The following is a 17,317-nucleotide window of genomic DNA, read 5'->3' on the forward strand; positions in this document are numbered from 1 at the left end:
AGTGTCTAGGAAACAGAAGGATGGTCTGGGCTCCAACAGTGACTTTGGGGAGCATGTGACCCAATCTGAGCTGTGGTTTTGTTTTCTCAGGGAAGTGTCGGGGAAGCGGTCTGAGTGAACGATCTTTTAAAATGTCTCCTGGGTTTGCCATGTGAGCTCAGCTAAAAAAGAGCTTTGCACTAGGAAGTTTTTCTCAGGAGAGACTGAGCTTTGGTGAAAAGCCCTGTTTAATTACAGAGAATGAGGCCTGTGTGTTTTGACTCTCCTAACTTGCCCAGTTGCAAGATCTTGAACAAAATTCTTGCCTCCTTTTTTTACCTGGGGAACGGAGATTAATAATGCCCTCTCTTCATTGCATTAATGTGAAAGGTCAACATCACACAGGTTCTTGGAACTTCCTGGGAGAAGCCCTCAGCCTAGACTCATGACTCCCTCACTGGCAGACCCTGAGCCAAGCTCTGTCCCCCATTTCTTCAGCAGTAGAGAGGAGGTTCAGAATTCCCCTCTCCCAGGTTGCACGAAGGAGCAAGGGCAACAGGACAGGACAGGCCCTTTGCGCTTCCTGGAAGAAGCCCTTGGCTGTGATCACCATGGGAATTCTGTAGTTGGGAGATGAGCAATGATGGTAAGTTGAGTTTTTGCCCCCATGCCCTTGAACACAGACGGACAGCTCCTGGATGAAGGCCGCTGCTTGGAAAGCGCTGAGTGTTCGTGTGTGCACGCTGGGAAGCGGTACCCCCCGGGAGCCTCCCTCTTGCAGGACTGCAATACCTGGTAGCTAGGGCTGAGTGCTGTGGGCTGGCGGGGGTGTGCTGGGTAGTAGCAGGTGCCACAGGCCCTGGCTGGGGTGAGGGAGAAGAGGCAGAGATGAGGGAGTGGCTGGGGAGGGGTGGGGAAGTCATTGACAGGGAGCAAGGACGATGTTACAGATGGGCCTAGAGAGGGGGTCAGGGAGGAAAGGACCCTTTAGGTGCAAACATCATCTCTAGCTTTCCCCTAAACTGTGCTTTAGGTAATGACTCTCTCTGAGGAAGGGCTGTATGAGTCACCACGCCACAGGCAGTTTTCTCCTTGAGCACATAACCCTTCGTTCCACACGCAGGCCTCTTTCCTTTGCTGTCTTTTCCTTGCTTGGCTGTCTCCCAGGAGTCCCCATGGGCTGCCCGGCGTGGTCCTGGGTGGTATCCCTTTCAGCAGCCCCCCTGTCCTCTCTTTCCCCAGCTGTGTGTGTGGGAAGGAGGCAGTTGGGGGGTAGGAATTTGCTGGGTGGCTGGGTGGATTTTCAGGGACATTGGGTCCCCTAGGTTTTCTTCTTTTCTCTCTGCATCAGAGCTTCTTCCCCTTGGCATTATCTCCAAGATTCCTCTGTGGCCACAGCCCTGTGCTGTTCCCTTTCAAACTCATAAGGATCCTCCCTCGCACCAGCTCCCTTCTTTTCCCAGATCCCTTCCTTTCGGGGGCTGTGCTATCTGTGATGAGCCCCTGATCTGTTCGTGTGCCCTTGTGTTTGCACAACTACTCATGACCTGTGCTGCTCTCCCCAACAGCATTTGCCGAAATAGCCTCTGGATCTGCAGCAATGAAGAATGCCCAGGTAGGCGACCTTTTGCTCATTCCCTCCCTCCTCTGAATGGGGAGGTATGTCATCTTTGCCAGACAGGGAGGGCCACATCTCAAGGCAGGGAGGAGGTGGCCTCTGCACACAGCTGTGGTTTCCGATACCAGCTGTGCTAACCCACTCATGGGCCAGCAGAGGGACATCTGTGGAGCTGAAAGGGGAAAATGCACCTGGTCTAAGGTTTTGTTGTTTTCTGGTCACCTGTTTGCTCAAAGGATTATGGTTGAATGAGCTGTAAGGACTGTGAGGTCACAGTTGACTAAACAAAGATGATGCCACTTCTTTGAAAATTAAGAGAAAGAAGGGCCCAGTAATTCTTTAAGCTCAGAGTGAGAAGTTTCTGGAATGCCTGATAGGAGTATCTTAGAATGGCTCAGGAGCTAGGAAAATCAGACCCTCAAATGATTTCTTCTACCCCATCCTTTCCCTGGAAAATCTCCTTAGGAAAAATTGCTGTATAATCTCTTCCCTTTACTTGGTCTTCTGTTTAGCCCTAACTCTGTTCTATTTGCTGCAGACTTTGCCCATCTGAAGTTCCCTTCTGCCTCACACCCCTCTGCCCCCCCCCCTCATAACACTGGCTCTTCACTTGATAATTTTTCCTTTTGTGCTCATAGTGTTTGGTATGTATTGGGCTCTGTGCTAGGTGCATTACCTGTGAGTCTATGAGGCAGGTGCAGTTTATTTGAGGTTTACAAAAGAGGAAGCAGAGCCAGAGAAGTTATGTAACTTGCCCAATGTCACACAGCTGCTAAGAAGTGATGACAGGATTCAAACTCCAACTATCTGATTTCTACTTTTGTCCTTCTCTTTACTCCCCTTCCCGGACCTCAATCTATTCCTTTGCAGGAAGGTCTTTGCCATCCTTCATGAGCTCTGGAGAGGCTCCACATTTAGTTAAAGACCAGCTCAGCCTCAGCTCATATGCTGGCTACTACTTTTTGGGTTCCCATGGTTTGTATAGTGGAATAAAAAACTGTAAGACAAATAGCCAGATAACAGTCTCCCCTCCCTTAGGCCCCAAGAGGCCACATTGACTTTGGTGGGCTAACAGGGGCTTGAGCTTGGATACTAGGATCATATTTGGGGCCTATGGCTTTAGGGTCACTTAGGAACTTCCAATGCCCACTACACTATACTGGAAATATTCTGGAACTAGATGGAAAGGGGGCACTAGGGCTAGGTCAGTTAGTCTGGCTCATGGATGGTCAACCAGCCAGTTTATCTTCTATGCAATTAAAAAAATTTTTTTAGTGTTTATTTATTTTTGAGAGAGAGCACAAGCAGGGGAGGGGCAGAGAGAGAGGGAGACACAATCTGAACTACGCTCCAGGCTCTGAGCTGTCAGCACAGAGCCCCATGTGGGGCTCAAACTCACGAATCCCATGATCATAACCTGAGCCAAAGTTGGATGCTCAACTGACTGAGTTGCCCAGGTGCCCCTCTTCTGTGCAATTTTTAAAAGAAGCATGAAGGACAAAAGATTGTTCTTGCCAGTGATATCAGTGTTCCAATTTAACATCATCATACCCTGTGAAAGACCGAAAGAATCCTTTGAAAGATAAGAGGTTGCTGCAAATGACTTGTGAAAAAACTATTAATATCTAAATAATAAGCATTCACTGTATAAGATCTGTGAGCCACAATGGATTGAATTAGGAATTTATTTACTGTGTTTTGTCAGATTGACTATCAGATTAAGAATTCTTAATTACCACTTTCTATAGGGAGCATCTTCTATCCACCCATCCACTCATCTATCCACCTGTCCATTCATGCAAGCATCCATCCATATATCCATGTAATCAACAGTTCATCCATCCACTCCTGCATGCTCCATCTATCCATCCATCCATGCAGCCAACAATGAATTGAACACTCACTGTGCACACGATAAATTGGTCTGGAACAGACGATACAATTCCTTGGTCTTCAATTAAAAATTTGGAAGCTAGCTGTGCTAAGGATGAAAGAAATTTTCTTGGTTCTTTGATGGGAAGATAACCAGTTCCAACTCTGCAGTCTACTGAGTAGTTTGATATTTTGCCAACACAATCACTAAGCTTTTGCTCTATATATTCAAAGACTCAGCTCTGGCCCTGTTTTTCTAGAACTGGAGTTTAGTTGGCCATCTCCCACACCATTTTTTTCCTATAGCACATAGGCATATTTCCATTCCTGCCATGATTCAGCTGGCAGTGGGCCTATCCTATTCCCTCAGTGTGACGGTTGCTGGTAGAGCTTCTGATGGGTAGGGAATCCACTTGGCTTTGCTACAATAGCTAAGAGCAGGCTGTGGCTTTTCCACAGTTCCTGGAAGAGCTGACATTGTGAGCCTTAGAAATGGGGTGCCTGGGGGCACCTGGGTGGCTCAGTTGGTTATGCCGCCGACTTCGGCTCATGTCATGATCTCATGGTTCATGGGTTCAAGCCCCGCGTCAGGCTCTGTGCTGACAGCTCAGAGCCTGGAGCCTGCTTCAGATTCTGTGTCTCCCTCTCTCTCTGACCCTCCCCTGCTCATGCTCTGTTTCTGTCTCAATAATAAATAAAACATTAATAAAAAAGAAATAGCTGGGTTTTGATTCTCTGGGATAAGAGGAGAGTATACTAGTTGTTTATTGTTGTGTAACACGTTACCCCAACTTAGCAAACAACAAACATTTGTTATCTTAGAGTTTCTGTATATCAAGTATGTGGGTGTGGCTGAGTCTGGCCCAAGGTTTCTCATGAAATTGCAGTCAAGTTGTTGACTTGGGGTGTGGTCTTATCTGAAGGCTCTATAGGGACTGAGGAGGACACTTTGAAGCTTAGTCATGTGATAGTTGGCAGGCCTGAGTCCCTCACATTGTGGACCTCTCCTTGAGGATGCCACATGACATGAGAGCTGACTTCCTCTACGGTGAGTGACCTCAGAGAAAGCAAAGGAGAACAGTCAAGACAGAAGCCGTGGTCTTTTTAAACCCAAATCTCCAAAGTGACATCCTTCACTTCTACTGTATTATACTTAGTAGAAATAAGTTAACATGTCCAGTCTACACTAAAGGTGAGGGGATCACACAAAGTCGTGAATATAGGAGGTGGGACCATGGTGAGGGGGGGCCATCTTAGAGGCTGCCCGGCACAGGGCATGTGTATGAGGAGTGGGAGGGAGGAGAAGTTGCCCAGTCTATATAGAGAGGGGCTGGAGCTTCTGGTAAATGCTCCTTAGGCCTTCCTTGCTCATTGCATCCCTCTGTTCTGGTTAAGAATTAGGGCAGTTCCAGGCAAAACCATGGTTTCTCCATAGTCTACAGACTTCCCTTTCTGTAACCTCAAGCCTCCTTTCCGATTCTCTGCAAAGCATACTCCCCAGAGAATTCCTGCTACTTTGGCTCCCATTGAACCATAAATGTTTGGTTAGGATCAATGAGGAAGGAACATGCCTCAAACAAATAAAGCTCTGGTTAGAATTTCAGACTCCTAATGGAAGAGTATGGAAGGTTCTCTCTCACAGCTGGGAAGGTGGCCCATCCTGTGCGCATGGATGGGTAACGTTGCAAAGGGCTGAGGGGATGAGCTGTGCACTCAGTCAGCCTGGCTGGGATTCCAGGCCCACCGCTTACTAGCTGGGTGACTTCTGGCAAATTGCCTGATCATTTGCTGCCTCAGTTTCCTAATCTGTAACAGAGGGATGATAACGGCAGGTTCATCTCATGGACGCTGTTGCTTATCACACAACAAGCACTCAATAAATGTTAGCCATTTTCATCCTCACAACCATGGCTGCCTCATTAAACAGGGTCAGAGAAGGACTGAGACACAGGCGCACGCACAGAGGCGTCTGGCACGGGGAGGGGAGGGTCCCGGGAGGCAGGTGGTGGCTGGGCCCGGTGGGGCAGGAGGGTAAGACAGAGCCCGGGCCTACCTTGGGCTTGGCCGTGAGGCAGGAGAGGACTTTGATGTAACTTGTTCTCATTTGGTTCCAGATAATTTCTGTTGCATTCTAATATAGCCCTGTAAGTCAATCTTAAGATTCAAGCTGTCTGTTCTGAAGCTTTTAGGAAGGAAGACAGACTTCCTCATTGGCTAACAGAGTGTGATCAGGGCCAATGCCTGTTCAGTGAGAGTGTGTGTTCCTAGGGGCCGGGACTTGCCTGGAGTTCATGCGAAGTCGGCTGGGGCCTGCCCTGTCCAATACTGGGGTTTCTGGAGTCACACTGGGCCTCCATCAGGCCAGGCCAGTGCACCACGTTTAGAAACCCGGGCTCCCCTGCACTCAGTTTCCATATCCAGACTCAGTTGTACCTATGCCCCTTGGCATGGACCCATGTATGCCCAAGATTAGAATGACATCAGGCTTAGCCCTCACAAAATTAGGCTTATGAGAAACTGCAGGGGTGAAGCCACGAGGCGGTGATGGGTGGGGTGAGTACTTTGGGCTCTGAAGCCAGACAGAATGCTTATGCTCAAGTGCCGTCTGACCACCTAGAGGCCTTGGGCGAGTTTTCCTCTGTGCTTTAGTTTCCTCATCTGTGAACTAGGGATAATAAGAACTGCCTCCTGGGAGCAGTAAATGAGATGGGACCCACAGAGCACTTAGAAATGCATCTTGTGCATTTGGTGGAGATTATGTTGTGATTTAGAGGCAGGCTTTGGCTAGCCTGTGGGCTAGCATTTCTGTAGGCTGCATGGAAAAGGATAGAAACAGATGGGCTGAGCAGAAAAGCCTTAGGAGGGGTCACTTCCTGCACACAGAAGGGTTTGTTTTAGAAGAGGTAATATGTTTCCATCAGATGAGAGATATCCTTTCCTTTTTTTTCCCCCCGGTCAGGGAGGATGTTTATGGGTCTGCTTTAATTCGTGGCTGTTCTACTTTTGATATTAAGAATCACCTGTTCTTCATCATTCACTGAGCTTTTATTGCCCACCTGGCCTGTCTGGTGGTGGGCTAGCTCTTTGCTGGGAGCTGCCTTTTGCTGGCTGACCAGCTGACTGGGCATGTCCTGGCCATCCTGCTCTGGGCAGAGTGGGTGAGAGCTGCTCCCTGTGGCCCACCATTCTGGCTAATGTTCCAGCCCCCGGGGCCAAGGGCTACCCGGCAACTACCCATCCGTGTTTCTTGCAGCTCTGTCCCTCAGTTGTACAGAGGCGATAAGCTAAATGTAATATTTAGGTTTTGGATCTCTGAGAAACTTCAGCACACACCAGTGGGGGGCAGAGCAGGAAATCAGATCAGAGGATTAGGTTCTAGCTCTGGAAGTTTTGCTTTTGAATGTTTGTACATTCTCTTGTTGACCCCTCTTTTCCTTCGCCTTGTCAGAGATAACACAAGTCCCATTTCATACTTAGATAAGAGAGCTCCTGAGAAAACAGACAGAGGTCAGGGGAAGAATCCCCACCCATTTCACTGCTATAGGGTCAAGACATTTGACCCAAAACGCCATATCACCCTGCAGAATGGTGGCGGGTTCTGAGAAATAGCCATTTGAGAAAGGCTTTCCTGTGACACCAGTGGGTTTGGAATTTCCCACATCAGCTGGGATAACCCTTGCCCCTACCTGACTGCCTGTTCTGTTCTGCCTTCCATGCACAGTGACCCCCTTCTTTGTGGTCAGTGCAGTGGGAGGACACAGTCTGTTCCTACTAACAACACTTCTGACATCAATTTGTGTGCTTTTCCCCCAAGCCAACCCATTCTTTGCCTTCCTGGACACCAACGGAGTATCCTGCAATTCACTTCTGACACTAACAACCCGGAATCAGTGCACACGCAGCAGGTTAAGGGCTCAATCCCACCAGACCGCCCCCCTTCAGATGCTAATCACAAGGACTCGGTTCTCACAGTACCTGCTTCTGTCTGACTTGGCTACAAGTTGGGGGTTCCCACGATGCCTTCTTCAGGTTCAGTAATTTCCTAGAATGGTTTGCAAAACTCTGACACTTTACTTAAAATTACTATTTATTATAAAGGATAGTATAAAGGGTACAGATCAACAGCCAGATGAAGAGGTGCATAGGGCAAAGTCCAGAAGGATCCTGAGCATAGGAGCTTCTGTCCCCATGGAATTGGGGTGTGCCATCCTGCTGTGTGTGGATACATTCACCAGCCCAGAAGCTTTCCAAATCCTGTTGTCTAGGGATTTTAATGGAAGTTTTATTATACAGGCATGATGGGTTATTAATCCCCAGTCTCTCTCCCATCCCTGGAGGTTGGAGGGTGGGGCTGGAAATTCCAGCACTTTCTTCATGCCTGGGTCTCTCCAGTGACTAGACCCTATCCTGAAGCTTTTTAGGGGACCACCAAGAGTGGTTTCATTATAACAAAAGATGCTGCTGTCACCTAGGAAATTCCAAGTGCTTTAGGAGCTCTGAGTCAGGAATCAGGGATAAAGACCAAGTACTTATTTCTTGTTATTGTAGAGGGTGATGCTGATAATGATCTGGGGCATCCCTATATTCTCCTAATTTCTTCTGGGCTGAGTGTACCTTCCTGGCCCATGCCATTTTGGAAGGGATCAGCTGCCTTGGGGACCAGTCAGAGGACACTCAGGAACCTGAGGCTACTCCTCTTATCCCTGCCTTCCAACAGATACCAAAGGCAGGGCCACACCTGGTCCAAAGCTGTGCCTGCTGTACCCTTCAGTGCAAATGCAGGCAGGAGGTGGCAGGGGGCAGGGGCTGGCTGTGGAGCTTGTCTTTGGCAGATGGGGAGCTGGGATCTCCCTGCAGTCTCTGGGAACCCCCTGGCCGTGCGGCCGAGCCCAGCATCAGCCCCTGGGGATGGATCAAGGTGGGACTGGCTATACGATTCTCATAAGGGGGACTTCAGGTTTAGATGGGATTAATGCTGTGGAGAACAGGTGTCTGCTGTTTGGAGGTCAAGGGTGGCTGAGTGCACTACTTTATAGAATGGCCATGGTATGTGTCTATATATACTTTTCTAAAGACTAGAAGGCACAGATGAGAGGAAATACATAAAAAGAGATTTGGGAAGGGATCCAGATCCACGCCTCAGCTTCAATGGGTCCATTGTGGGCCCTGGAGATGGGATTGCCCTGAGTTGGGGTGGAGCCTATAAGGAATCACTGGAGACATTGGCAGAGGTCCCCCCTGCCTGGACACATGCCAGGATGTGTGGTCTCTGGTCTGTGGTGCACTGGGCTAGTGGCGTGGCTGGATTGTGGTCTGGGGGAGGATGGAGGGGGGTTTAGGTGGAGGGTGAGCTGAGGGCTCCGAGTTGCGAGGTAACGAAGGGGTGTCGTCGTACCCACCCACAGATGTGTCAGTCTGAACTAGGAAGCTGGCTTGGGTGGTGGTGAGATCATGGGCAGATGGCCTCCTGGCCCCCTATTGGCCCTAACTGAAGTCACAACAGGAGACTTGCCCACGAGGAGGCCTTAGGGCCACCCCTCAACTGCAAGGCAAGGATAGCACTCCTGCTGAGCTTGAAGAATGCCCGCCTCACCTCTCCTCAGTCCCCCTTCTGGGCTGGCTTTTCTTTCTGCTTGCCTTAGGGGACTCTCATGGGTGGGGCTGTGCCCTCCTCCTGCCCCCAACCAGTGTAGACAAAGGCCTGTCCCTGAACCAAGTGGCAAACGACCCTAGCAGAACCAGGTCCTGTGGGGCGGCTGCGGGAAGAGCTGGGAGCCACAGTGAACTGAGAACGAGGAGCTGCCTGGTCTGGGCCGGGCTGTCTCTGACTGCATGTGGCTGTCACTTCCCTTAGTCCATAAAGTGAGGCATTGAGCTGAAGATCCAGCTGTGACCTCTCGCGGCCTGAGTTAGAGTCCTCCTGTGGAACACATTTTCAGACTGGTTTTGGGGAAGAACACCTGGCTTTTCCCCGTGGGGTGCCCGGTTTGCATGTGCATTCCACCTTTGCTACCCCCAAGGGGCTTCTGCACATCCTCCTGCTCTTACCTTCCTCCTCTGTGTCCCTCCAGGGGAGTGCCTCGTGACCGGACAATCCCACTTCAAGAGCTTTGACAACAGGTACTTCACCTTCAGTGGAGTTTGCCAGTATCTGCTGGCACAGGACTGCCAGGACCATACCTTCTCTGTTGTCATAGAGACTGTCCAGGTGAGCTGGCCTGCTGCTGGTCATGGAGCCGTGACTTCCTCCCGTGGGGGCAAGGTGGTCCGGTCTCCTCCATGAGCTGTTGGGGTAGACACTCCAAAGATTGGATAAGGAGGGGAATTCTAGAGGGCACAGGGCTCCCCGCTGAGGATTAAAGTCCTGGACTGGCTTTAGCACTATAGGCCCAAGACACCCAGAGGCCCAGAGTTTTTTTTATAAAGACCAGACCAGGACTGGGTGTTCTGGCACAACTCCAGAGGTCCTGTGAGAACGGAGCTGCTTCTCCTAAGAAGGCTGGAGGCTGTGTGTGACTGTGCCCTTTCTCTGATGAAATGGGTCCTGGCTGTGGTGACATCACTCTGTGTGCCCTTCTTGGCAGTGCGCTGATGACCCTGATGCTGTCTGCACCCGCTCCGTCACTGTCCGCCTGCCCGAACTGCACAACAGCCTTGTGAAGCTGAAGCATGGGGGCGGAGTGTCCGTGGATGGCCAGGACATTCAGATCCCTCTCCTGCAAGGTGTGCTCCCTCCTCCTCCAGGCCTGGGGCAGGCCCAGATCACCCCACAGCACCCCCACCCCTCAGCAGCTCTCACTGCCCACGTCTCCTGTGAGGAGAGCTAGCTTTGGAGGGATGGGTATCCTCCACTTGCATCCTTGCAAGAAAGGAAGGCTTCCTGGAGGAGGGGGATGAATGGAGGAAGCTGGCTGGAGGCAAGGGGGCTGCTCCCCAGCAGGGAAAGAGTGTAGAGGGGGAAAGGGGACCAAGAAGGTTTTCACTTGGCTTGGGCCAAAAAGGGCCATTGAAGGTTAGGCATGGTGGTTGGGGTTTTCCTCTGAGGTGGGAAAGGAACAGAGGCTGATGTGGAGAGGTTGGGGGTGGCTGGTGATGGGTCAGACCAGAGGATGTCATGGGGCAAAGCCAGGAGACCCCTTGACCCATCCAGTGATTTTGGCAGTTGGCACTACACCCTTTTGAGGAGGATAATTGCCACCCCAAAGGGGCTCTCAGAACCCTCCTTCTTCTTTTCCACGACTTCCATGGACCCTGTGGCCCATTATCCTGGCATTGCCCACAGCATGTCCACATGTGTTTAATGCTGTGTGAGTCTCCCCATGAGATACCTGGTCTCAGTGAGAACTGCTGTATTCAACTCTGCATACAGCATTGCTCAGACATGAGAACTGAGTAACTCAGCCTAGGAGGGGGGTTCAAGGCCAGAAGGGCTTAGGGAATGCTCAGGGGTCAGGAGTTCAATGGGAGGACGAGCAGCCAAAGCCAAGAATGCAGGAGCCTCTGCCGCCCTCTTGTGGCAGTAGAGTGAATGTCAGGCTACTCTCAGGGTACTGGGGCACCTTTGTAAGGTACCCTATTGTTACTCTATCCTGATTATCCTTCCTCTTGAGACCCCATTAAGCCTCATGGATATCCCCATCTGCCCCCAACTCCTCGATTTCATTGTTACAGTCTTTTGTGAGGTGCCCCATCTCTCCCCATCATACATCTGCCTGTCGCCACCCTGCTCTCTCCCCATCTCAGCCTAAATCCCATCCCTGCTCCGTTCCAGGTGACCTCCGCATCCAGCACACCGTGATGGCCTCTGTGCGCCTCAGCTATGGGGAGGACCTGCAGATGGACTGGGATGGCCGTGGGAGGCTGCTGCTGATGGTAGGCGCCCTCCCAAACACGGCCTCCCCGCAGTCTGGGCCTTACAAAGTTCCTCTTGTGCTCTGGCAGAGCTCTGGCTTTATGTAGTGGGAGAAGAATTCCTCTATCCCCAGGCCCTATGCCCCCAGAATGAGGAACAGGCATCTCTTGTTTATGAGAGGCTGGAGTTTGTTGTCTGGACACCCCTTGCTTGCCCTGGGGATTCTCACTTCTGGGGCTCTGGCACCCCAAGGTGCCCAGCCTCCTGGCTGCAACAAAGCTGGGGAGGAGGGGCTGTCTCTTAGGGGGTGCCTGCTGTGGGCAGCAGGGTTAGAGCCCATCTGGAACTCGCAGCTGGGATCCCCTGTTGGGCACCCGGGGGGCAGAAAGCCATCCTACTGCCCATGAACGTTTGCCCTGGGAACTGCCAAATCCCTCCCTCAGGCCCTGGGCCGCTGTGGTCTGGAAACCACTGCCCTTTGTTCTCCATGGCCCTAGAGTCACAGTTGGATAGCAATCTGTTGATTTCAACAGGGCTTCCTTATACCTATCTTTCTCCAGAAATTTCCCAGAGCAGGTGGGCAGTGTGGCTATCACTGCCATTTTTATAAATGAAGGCACCCAGGCTCAGGGGAGTCAGGACATGTGCCCAGCACTATACAAGGTGGAGCTGGATCAGGTCTCTGGCAGTGTCTTTCCTGCTAGACCAGAGCTTCTCATTTCTTGGTCTTCAGATGGACTTTGTACTCTTAAAATTTATTGAAGACCCCAAGATCTTTTTCAGAGGTTATATCTGTCAGTATTTACCATGCTAGAAATTAAATTAGAGATAATATCATGCACCTGAAACTATCATAACACTGTGTGTTAGTTACACTTCAATCAAAAAACCCCAAACAAAAAAAAACCAGTAATAAATCTGCTACGTGTTAATATAAACAATATATATTTTTTGAAAAAGAACTGTTTTCCAAAACAAAAACAAGGAGTGAGAAGAATACCACTGTTTTACATTTCTGCCAATTTCTTTAATGGTTGGCTTAATAGAAGACGGCTGGAGTCTCACATCTTCTTCTGCATTCAATCTTTTGCAACATTATGTGTCATGTAGCCTCCGGAAAATTCCACTGCACACTTGTAAGAACATGAGAGGGGAAAAAGCTGAATATCATCTCTGTATGATTACGAAAGAGGTTTTGACCTCGTGGACATTTTGAAAGGGCCTCAGGGACCTCCCAGCCCCAATGGGTCCCAAGATCTCCGTTGAAGAATTGCCGCCCTAGGTCATTCCTAGGATCCCTGGAGAGTCCCTCCTGATATCTGGGGGTCCTGTGTGCCATAGGGCCCTTGGTATAACCGTGTAATGGGCACCTGGGCATCCTGATGAGGGCCTGGTTCCCCATGTCCTAATGATACCGCATTCTTTCCATTGTCTTAGAGTCCTAGAGAGAATTAGAAACTAGTGACTTTCTTTTCTTTTTTAAAAAAGTAAACCTATGACCACAGACCATAGGGCAGGAAGATCTTGGAGGGCTTCTTGCCAGCCTCTCCTCTGCAGTTAGAAATAAAATCCATCATTTCTGGAGCAAGAAAGAACTCACCCTGGTCTCATGGTCTTTTGGTTACAGAGTGAGGATCAAACTCAGGTCTCCTGACCCCCCCGTCTAACTCACTCCTGCACCCCGGTCTTCAGGGAGAGTGCCTCCCACCCAGCCATTGGCCACACCACCTCTTTGTAATCTCTCATGTCACCGAAAGGGTGCTCTTGATCTGAGGGCTGAGTCTGCCTCTGGAACAAGCCAAGGGGACCCAGGGGACAGAGGAAGATACTGCCTTAGTGGGGATAGTGTGACGGCAGGCCTGGGGGTGACCAGAGGGACTTTGTGGGGGAATGAGGGCACTCAGGGTCTGGGAATGAGGAGGGAAGAGAAGATGCTGAGGCACAGGTGGAGGGAGTGATGATATCACCCATTTTGCTGCTCAGCTCAGGGCTGGCCTTGACCAAGGGTGTTGTGTTTCATCCTGTGTCCTCAGGACAACCTCATCCATTCACGAACTTGCTCAGTCATTTGTTCAACACATATTTAGTGAGTGCCCTGAGGCAGCATGCTAGAGGGCAAGACTACAGTAGTGAAACACCACAGACAAGGATCCCTGCCTCATTTAGTTTATATTCTACCAGGGGAAGACAGACATATATTAGGAGGAAGTCCTGAGGAGATAAATAGAGCAGAGAAAGGGACAAAAAGTGTCAGGGTCAGAGCATTTATGTTATAAATAGGGACATCAGGGAAAGCCTGGTTGCTTAGTGTGGCCAAAGTTGAAATTTGTAAGAATAAATTTCTTTATTCTTTCTTTTAATGAAATTTCCTTGGGTACATTTTATATGGGTCCAGAACCTTCCACTAGATTGCTCATCTTGTATCCTGTGAAGTCATAGCTGGATGCTGGAAGGGGCTCCCAGAGATGTCCAGAGGAGCACACTTCTAGTGCATGATGGTTTCAACACAGGGAGGTCATCAGCTATGTGAACTGCATGCAGAGCAGGAGGCAGGACTCTGGGGTCCCAGTCACGGCTGCATCTCTGAATCAGGACCCTCGCAGTAGAAACCAGCAGCTGCCCCAAGCTATAAAGTGTGAAAGGCAGGTGTAAGTCCACAACTTGTCTGTGAGTGTGTAGTTTGGGCTCAGAAGGACGGAGAACAAGTCACATGCTGATGGCCTAGAGTTTCACTCCCAGAGCCATCCTGGTCACTGCATATACTGCCCGAGAGTTCTTGCTGACCCTACCCTCTCTGATCACACCACCTAGACTCCTCCTTGGCTCATAGTCTTTTCTCCCCAATGACACTCAGTGGCTAAGTCAGATTGAGATGGGAGGGTGTTGTTCTGTGTCACTGGGACTGCTTGGATCATAATGGACTCAGCCTGCTTCACCCACACGTGTGACCACTGTAAATGTTCAGTAAAGGGGTTGACTTTGCACCTGATTCCCATGGGTGTCAGGGCTATGGCCTCTCCTCTGACTGGCACCCTGCACTGGGGCTCATCCTGCTACTGGTCCCAGCTCTGCCATCACCTCTGTGGCCTTAGGCCAGTCACTTTCCTCTCTAGGACTCAGTGTTGCCATCTTTAAATAGCTAGATCTCTAAAATGCCCTCTGGCAAGACTGTTGCTCTCTGAGGCTGATTTAAGAAGGGGGATGTTGCTGGTGGTAAACTTACAGTACAGTTAGCTTTTCTTCCCTCTTCAGCCTCGGGCTTGCCTACGGTTTATTAAATTCGTATTTATTTTTCACTCGGAGAGCTCTTTTTGGTTATAACCGTCTCATTAGAGACTGGAAGCTGTGTCTGCTTTGGCGGCCACGGGCTCCAAGGTGGTTCGCCTCTCCCCGCAGCTGTCCCCTGTCTACGCCGGGAAGACATGCGGCCTGTGTGGGAATTACAACGGCAATAGGGGTGACGACTTCCTCACGCCCGCGGGCCTGGTGGAGACGCTCGTGGAGGACTTCGGGAACGCCTGGAAGCTGCACGGGGACTGTGAGGACCTGCAGAAGCAGCACAGCGATCCGTGCAGCCTCAACCCGCGCCTGAGTACGTAAGCCTTGGGCAGCGGAGCCCTCGCGGAGCCCTGAGGTCTTCCGGCTTCAGTGCATTCCATGGCACCAGTGCACCCACTTTTGGGGGACAGGGCACTTGGCTTTTACCATCAACATTTGATGATCTGCATCTGGATCATTTATTCTTCAAAGTCCCTTGATTGCGCACCCTCCGTGGGCCGAACCCTGGGAAAGACAAGAGTAGTACACGTTTCCTGTCCCTGGACCTTCGCAGGCTGTTGGAGCAGCAGCCACACAGAATTACATTATCGGCAGATAAATGCACTGGGTTGGCTATTTTCAGATTGATCTGTGACGTCATTTCAGCCCTGCATTCATTTCTCTTTCTTACCCGACCCATCATGGAAATATTTCTCCCGTCTGTCTGTGGGTGGTGTGCTCTGGAAATGCAATTTATTATGTATTTAAGGCAAACGTAATTGGGAAAGTTTATTGTCTGCAGAAGAAAAATCACAGTGACTCCCAGGTGTTTTGCAGCGCGCGCTGCCCAGGGAGAAGTCGGTTGGGGGATTTCACAATGGGATTGGTCACTGCCGTCTGGGGGCGGGGGCTCCGAGGACGGGGGCGGGGCCCGGCCAAGCCCGTGAGCTGCTCTCTCTCCCGCACAGCCAGGTTTGCCGAGCAGGCGTGCGCTCTGCTGACGTCCTCTAAGTTCGAAGCCTGCCACCGCGCCGTGAGCCCTCTGCCTTACGTGCAGAACTGCCGCTATGACGTCTGCTCCTGCTCCGACGGCAAAGACTGTCTCTGCAGCGCCGTGGCCAACTACGCCGCAGCCTGTGCCCGGAGAGGCCTGCACATCGGGTGGCGGGAGCCCAGCTTCTGTGGTGGGTGCCCTCCCTATCCGCCAGTTCCTGCACAGGCCAACCCCGCACAGTTCTTTTCGGATGCCCTGCGTGCGGCTCGTTCTTTTCTCGGCACTGTCTGCATTATTGCTTTCAGAACCGGGCCTAAGCGCATTTGGCAAGCACGGGTTGTGAGAACTGTTCATTGGCAGCCACTTTCTCCTCCCATCTCCAGCAGGACAGGCAGTGGGGCTGGCTCTCCCACAGGACAGTGTGATTACTCTGGCCTGTTCAGGGAGGGCGAGTTGCACCCCTTTACCTGAAGGTCTAGAACCCTGGAGTTCCCGCGAAGCAGAGATTTTATGTGGCTGCTGCCACCTAGTGTTCGATACATGTATGGCCAGGTTGAGGAATGAGTGCGTCCCAGATCCCAGTGGGTCTCTGTACTTTGGAGTGGGGAGTGCACCTACGTATCCTTTGCTTTTAACTCCAGGCAAGCCATCAGTGGGCTCCTGGTCCACATCTCTGGCATTAATAAAATTATGTAAACTTGAATGACATCATTGTCCCCAGCGAACTTTGGAGTCTCCCTCTGCCATGTTAGATTTCTGCCACCAGAGCTGGAATCTGCTCCACATGCAGGACCCTTGAACGGTTAGATTGTGCTCACTTCGTTGTTGGTGGTGCTGCACTGGGAACATGTGCCGAGTGCCCAGCATGGTCAGGCAATGCCGGTGGTGTACAGCATGAACCTACTTTCTCATTGAGGCATAGGTGGAAACTGCCTCCATACTAGGTGACGGTCACACTGAGTAAAAGGATAATTAGACTAAGGCAGAGGCAACCAAGGAAGGCTTTTTGAAGGTGGTGTACTTGTCCAGGCTTCTTGGACCAAGAAGTCACCATCTTGGCAGAAAAGAGGTGTTCCACAGGGGGATAGTTGTAGTGGTGCATGGAAACGAGAAGGATATTCTGGGAGGATGAGGTATCGTGAATATTCTGATTTTTAGGGAGAAGTAGATGTGCTTGGAGATGAAAATGCTTGTGGTCCTGGCAGAAGCAGGGAAATAGGAGCTATGAGAGATGGTGAAAAGATGGTGTATTTGAAGAGAAGCTTAGGTACAGGGCTTTAGAAGTGTCACTATTGGGGTCTGATGAGTCAACTTGTGTTTCAAGTCTTAGCAGTGTCCCAAAAAACAGGAGCAGAGACAGAGTGAGGATGAAAGGGACCACGTATATGCATGCTTGCAATCTTGCCTCCCTGTCCCTCTGGGTCGGGAATGCCAGAGTCACAGCCAGCAGCCAGAATAGCGAGTCTGAGGTCTTGCTGGAACTTGCCAGTGACTTCCCTGCCCTGTGGCTTTGAGCCTGTCATCTCCCCCTCCACACCTCATTTCCCTCATCGGGGTTTGCTGTTTAGAAGCTGGGCAAATAAGTGAGGAGGAAATGGCATGCTGTTCATGACTATGCTTTCGTTGTCCACCAGTCTTAGAAATTCTGCATTATCAGTGCACTACAGCATTTGAAGGATTTCCTAATCCAGGACGTTCTCCCAGATCACTGAGGGTTTATCAGCGCATTCTGTAATCTCACGAG

General features: G+C 50.7%; 1 protein-coding gene and 2 long non-coding RNA genes across 3 annotated transcripts in view; 1 reads left to right on the forward strand and 2 right to left on the reverse strand.

Annotated features, from left to right (window-relative positions):
* The window catches only part of VWF (von Willebrand factor), a 130,458-nt gene that overhangs the window by 35,904 nt on the left and 77,237 nt on the right, over positions 1–17,317 (forward strand). Inside the window, exons 9-15 of the mRNA XM_029953391.1 lie at positions 663–774; positions 1,548–1,594; positions 9,541–9,677; positions 10,054–10,192; positions 11,241–11,341; positions 14,718–14,913; positions 15,548–15,763. Of these exons, the coding sequence (XP_029809251.1) occupies positions 663–774; positions 1,548–1,594; positions 9,541–9,677; positions 10,054–10,192; positions 11,241–11,341; positions 14,718–14,913; positions 15,548–15,763 (948 nt within the window). The remainder of the gene's footprint in view (positions 1–662; positions 775–1,547; positions 1,595–9,540; positions 9,678–10,053; positions 10,193–11,240; positions 11,342–14,717; positions 14,914–15,547; positions 15,764–17,317) is intronic.
* Positions 7,539–9,838, reverse strand: LOC115303583. The gene is made up of 2 exons (XR_003914135.1): positions 9,518–9,838; positions 7,539–7,730 (listed from the first exon to the last, which is right to left on the reverse strand). It is a non-coding gene; the product is annotated as an uncharacterized LOC115303583 (long non-coding RNA).
* LOC115303581 lies at positions 13,646–14,887 on the reverse strand. Its single transcript, XR_003914133.1, has 2 exons — positions 14,545–14,887; positions 13,646–13,947 (listed from the first exon to the last, which is right to left on the reverse strand). It is a non-coding gene; the product is annotated as an uncharacterized LOC115303581 (long non-coding RNA).

This window comes from Suricata suricatta, chromosome 10 (genome assembly GCF_006229205.1).
Source record: "Suricata suricatta isolate VVHF042 chromosome 10, meerkat_22Aug2017_6uvM2_HiC, whole genome shotgun sequence".
NCBI lineage: Eukaryota > Metazoa > Chordata > Mammalia > Carnivora > Herpestidae > Suricata > Suricata suricatta.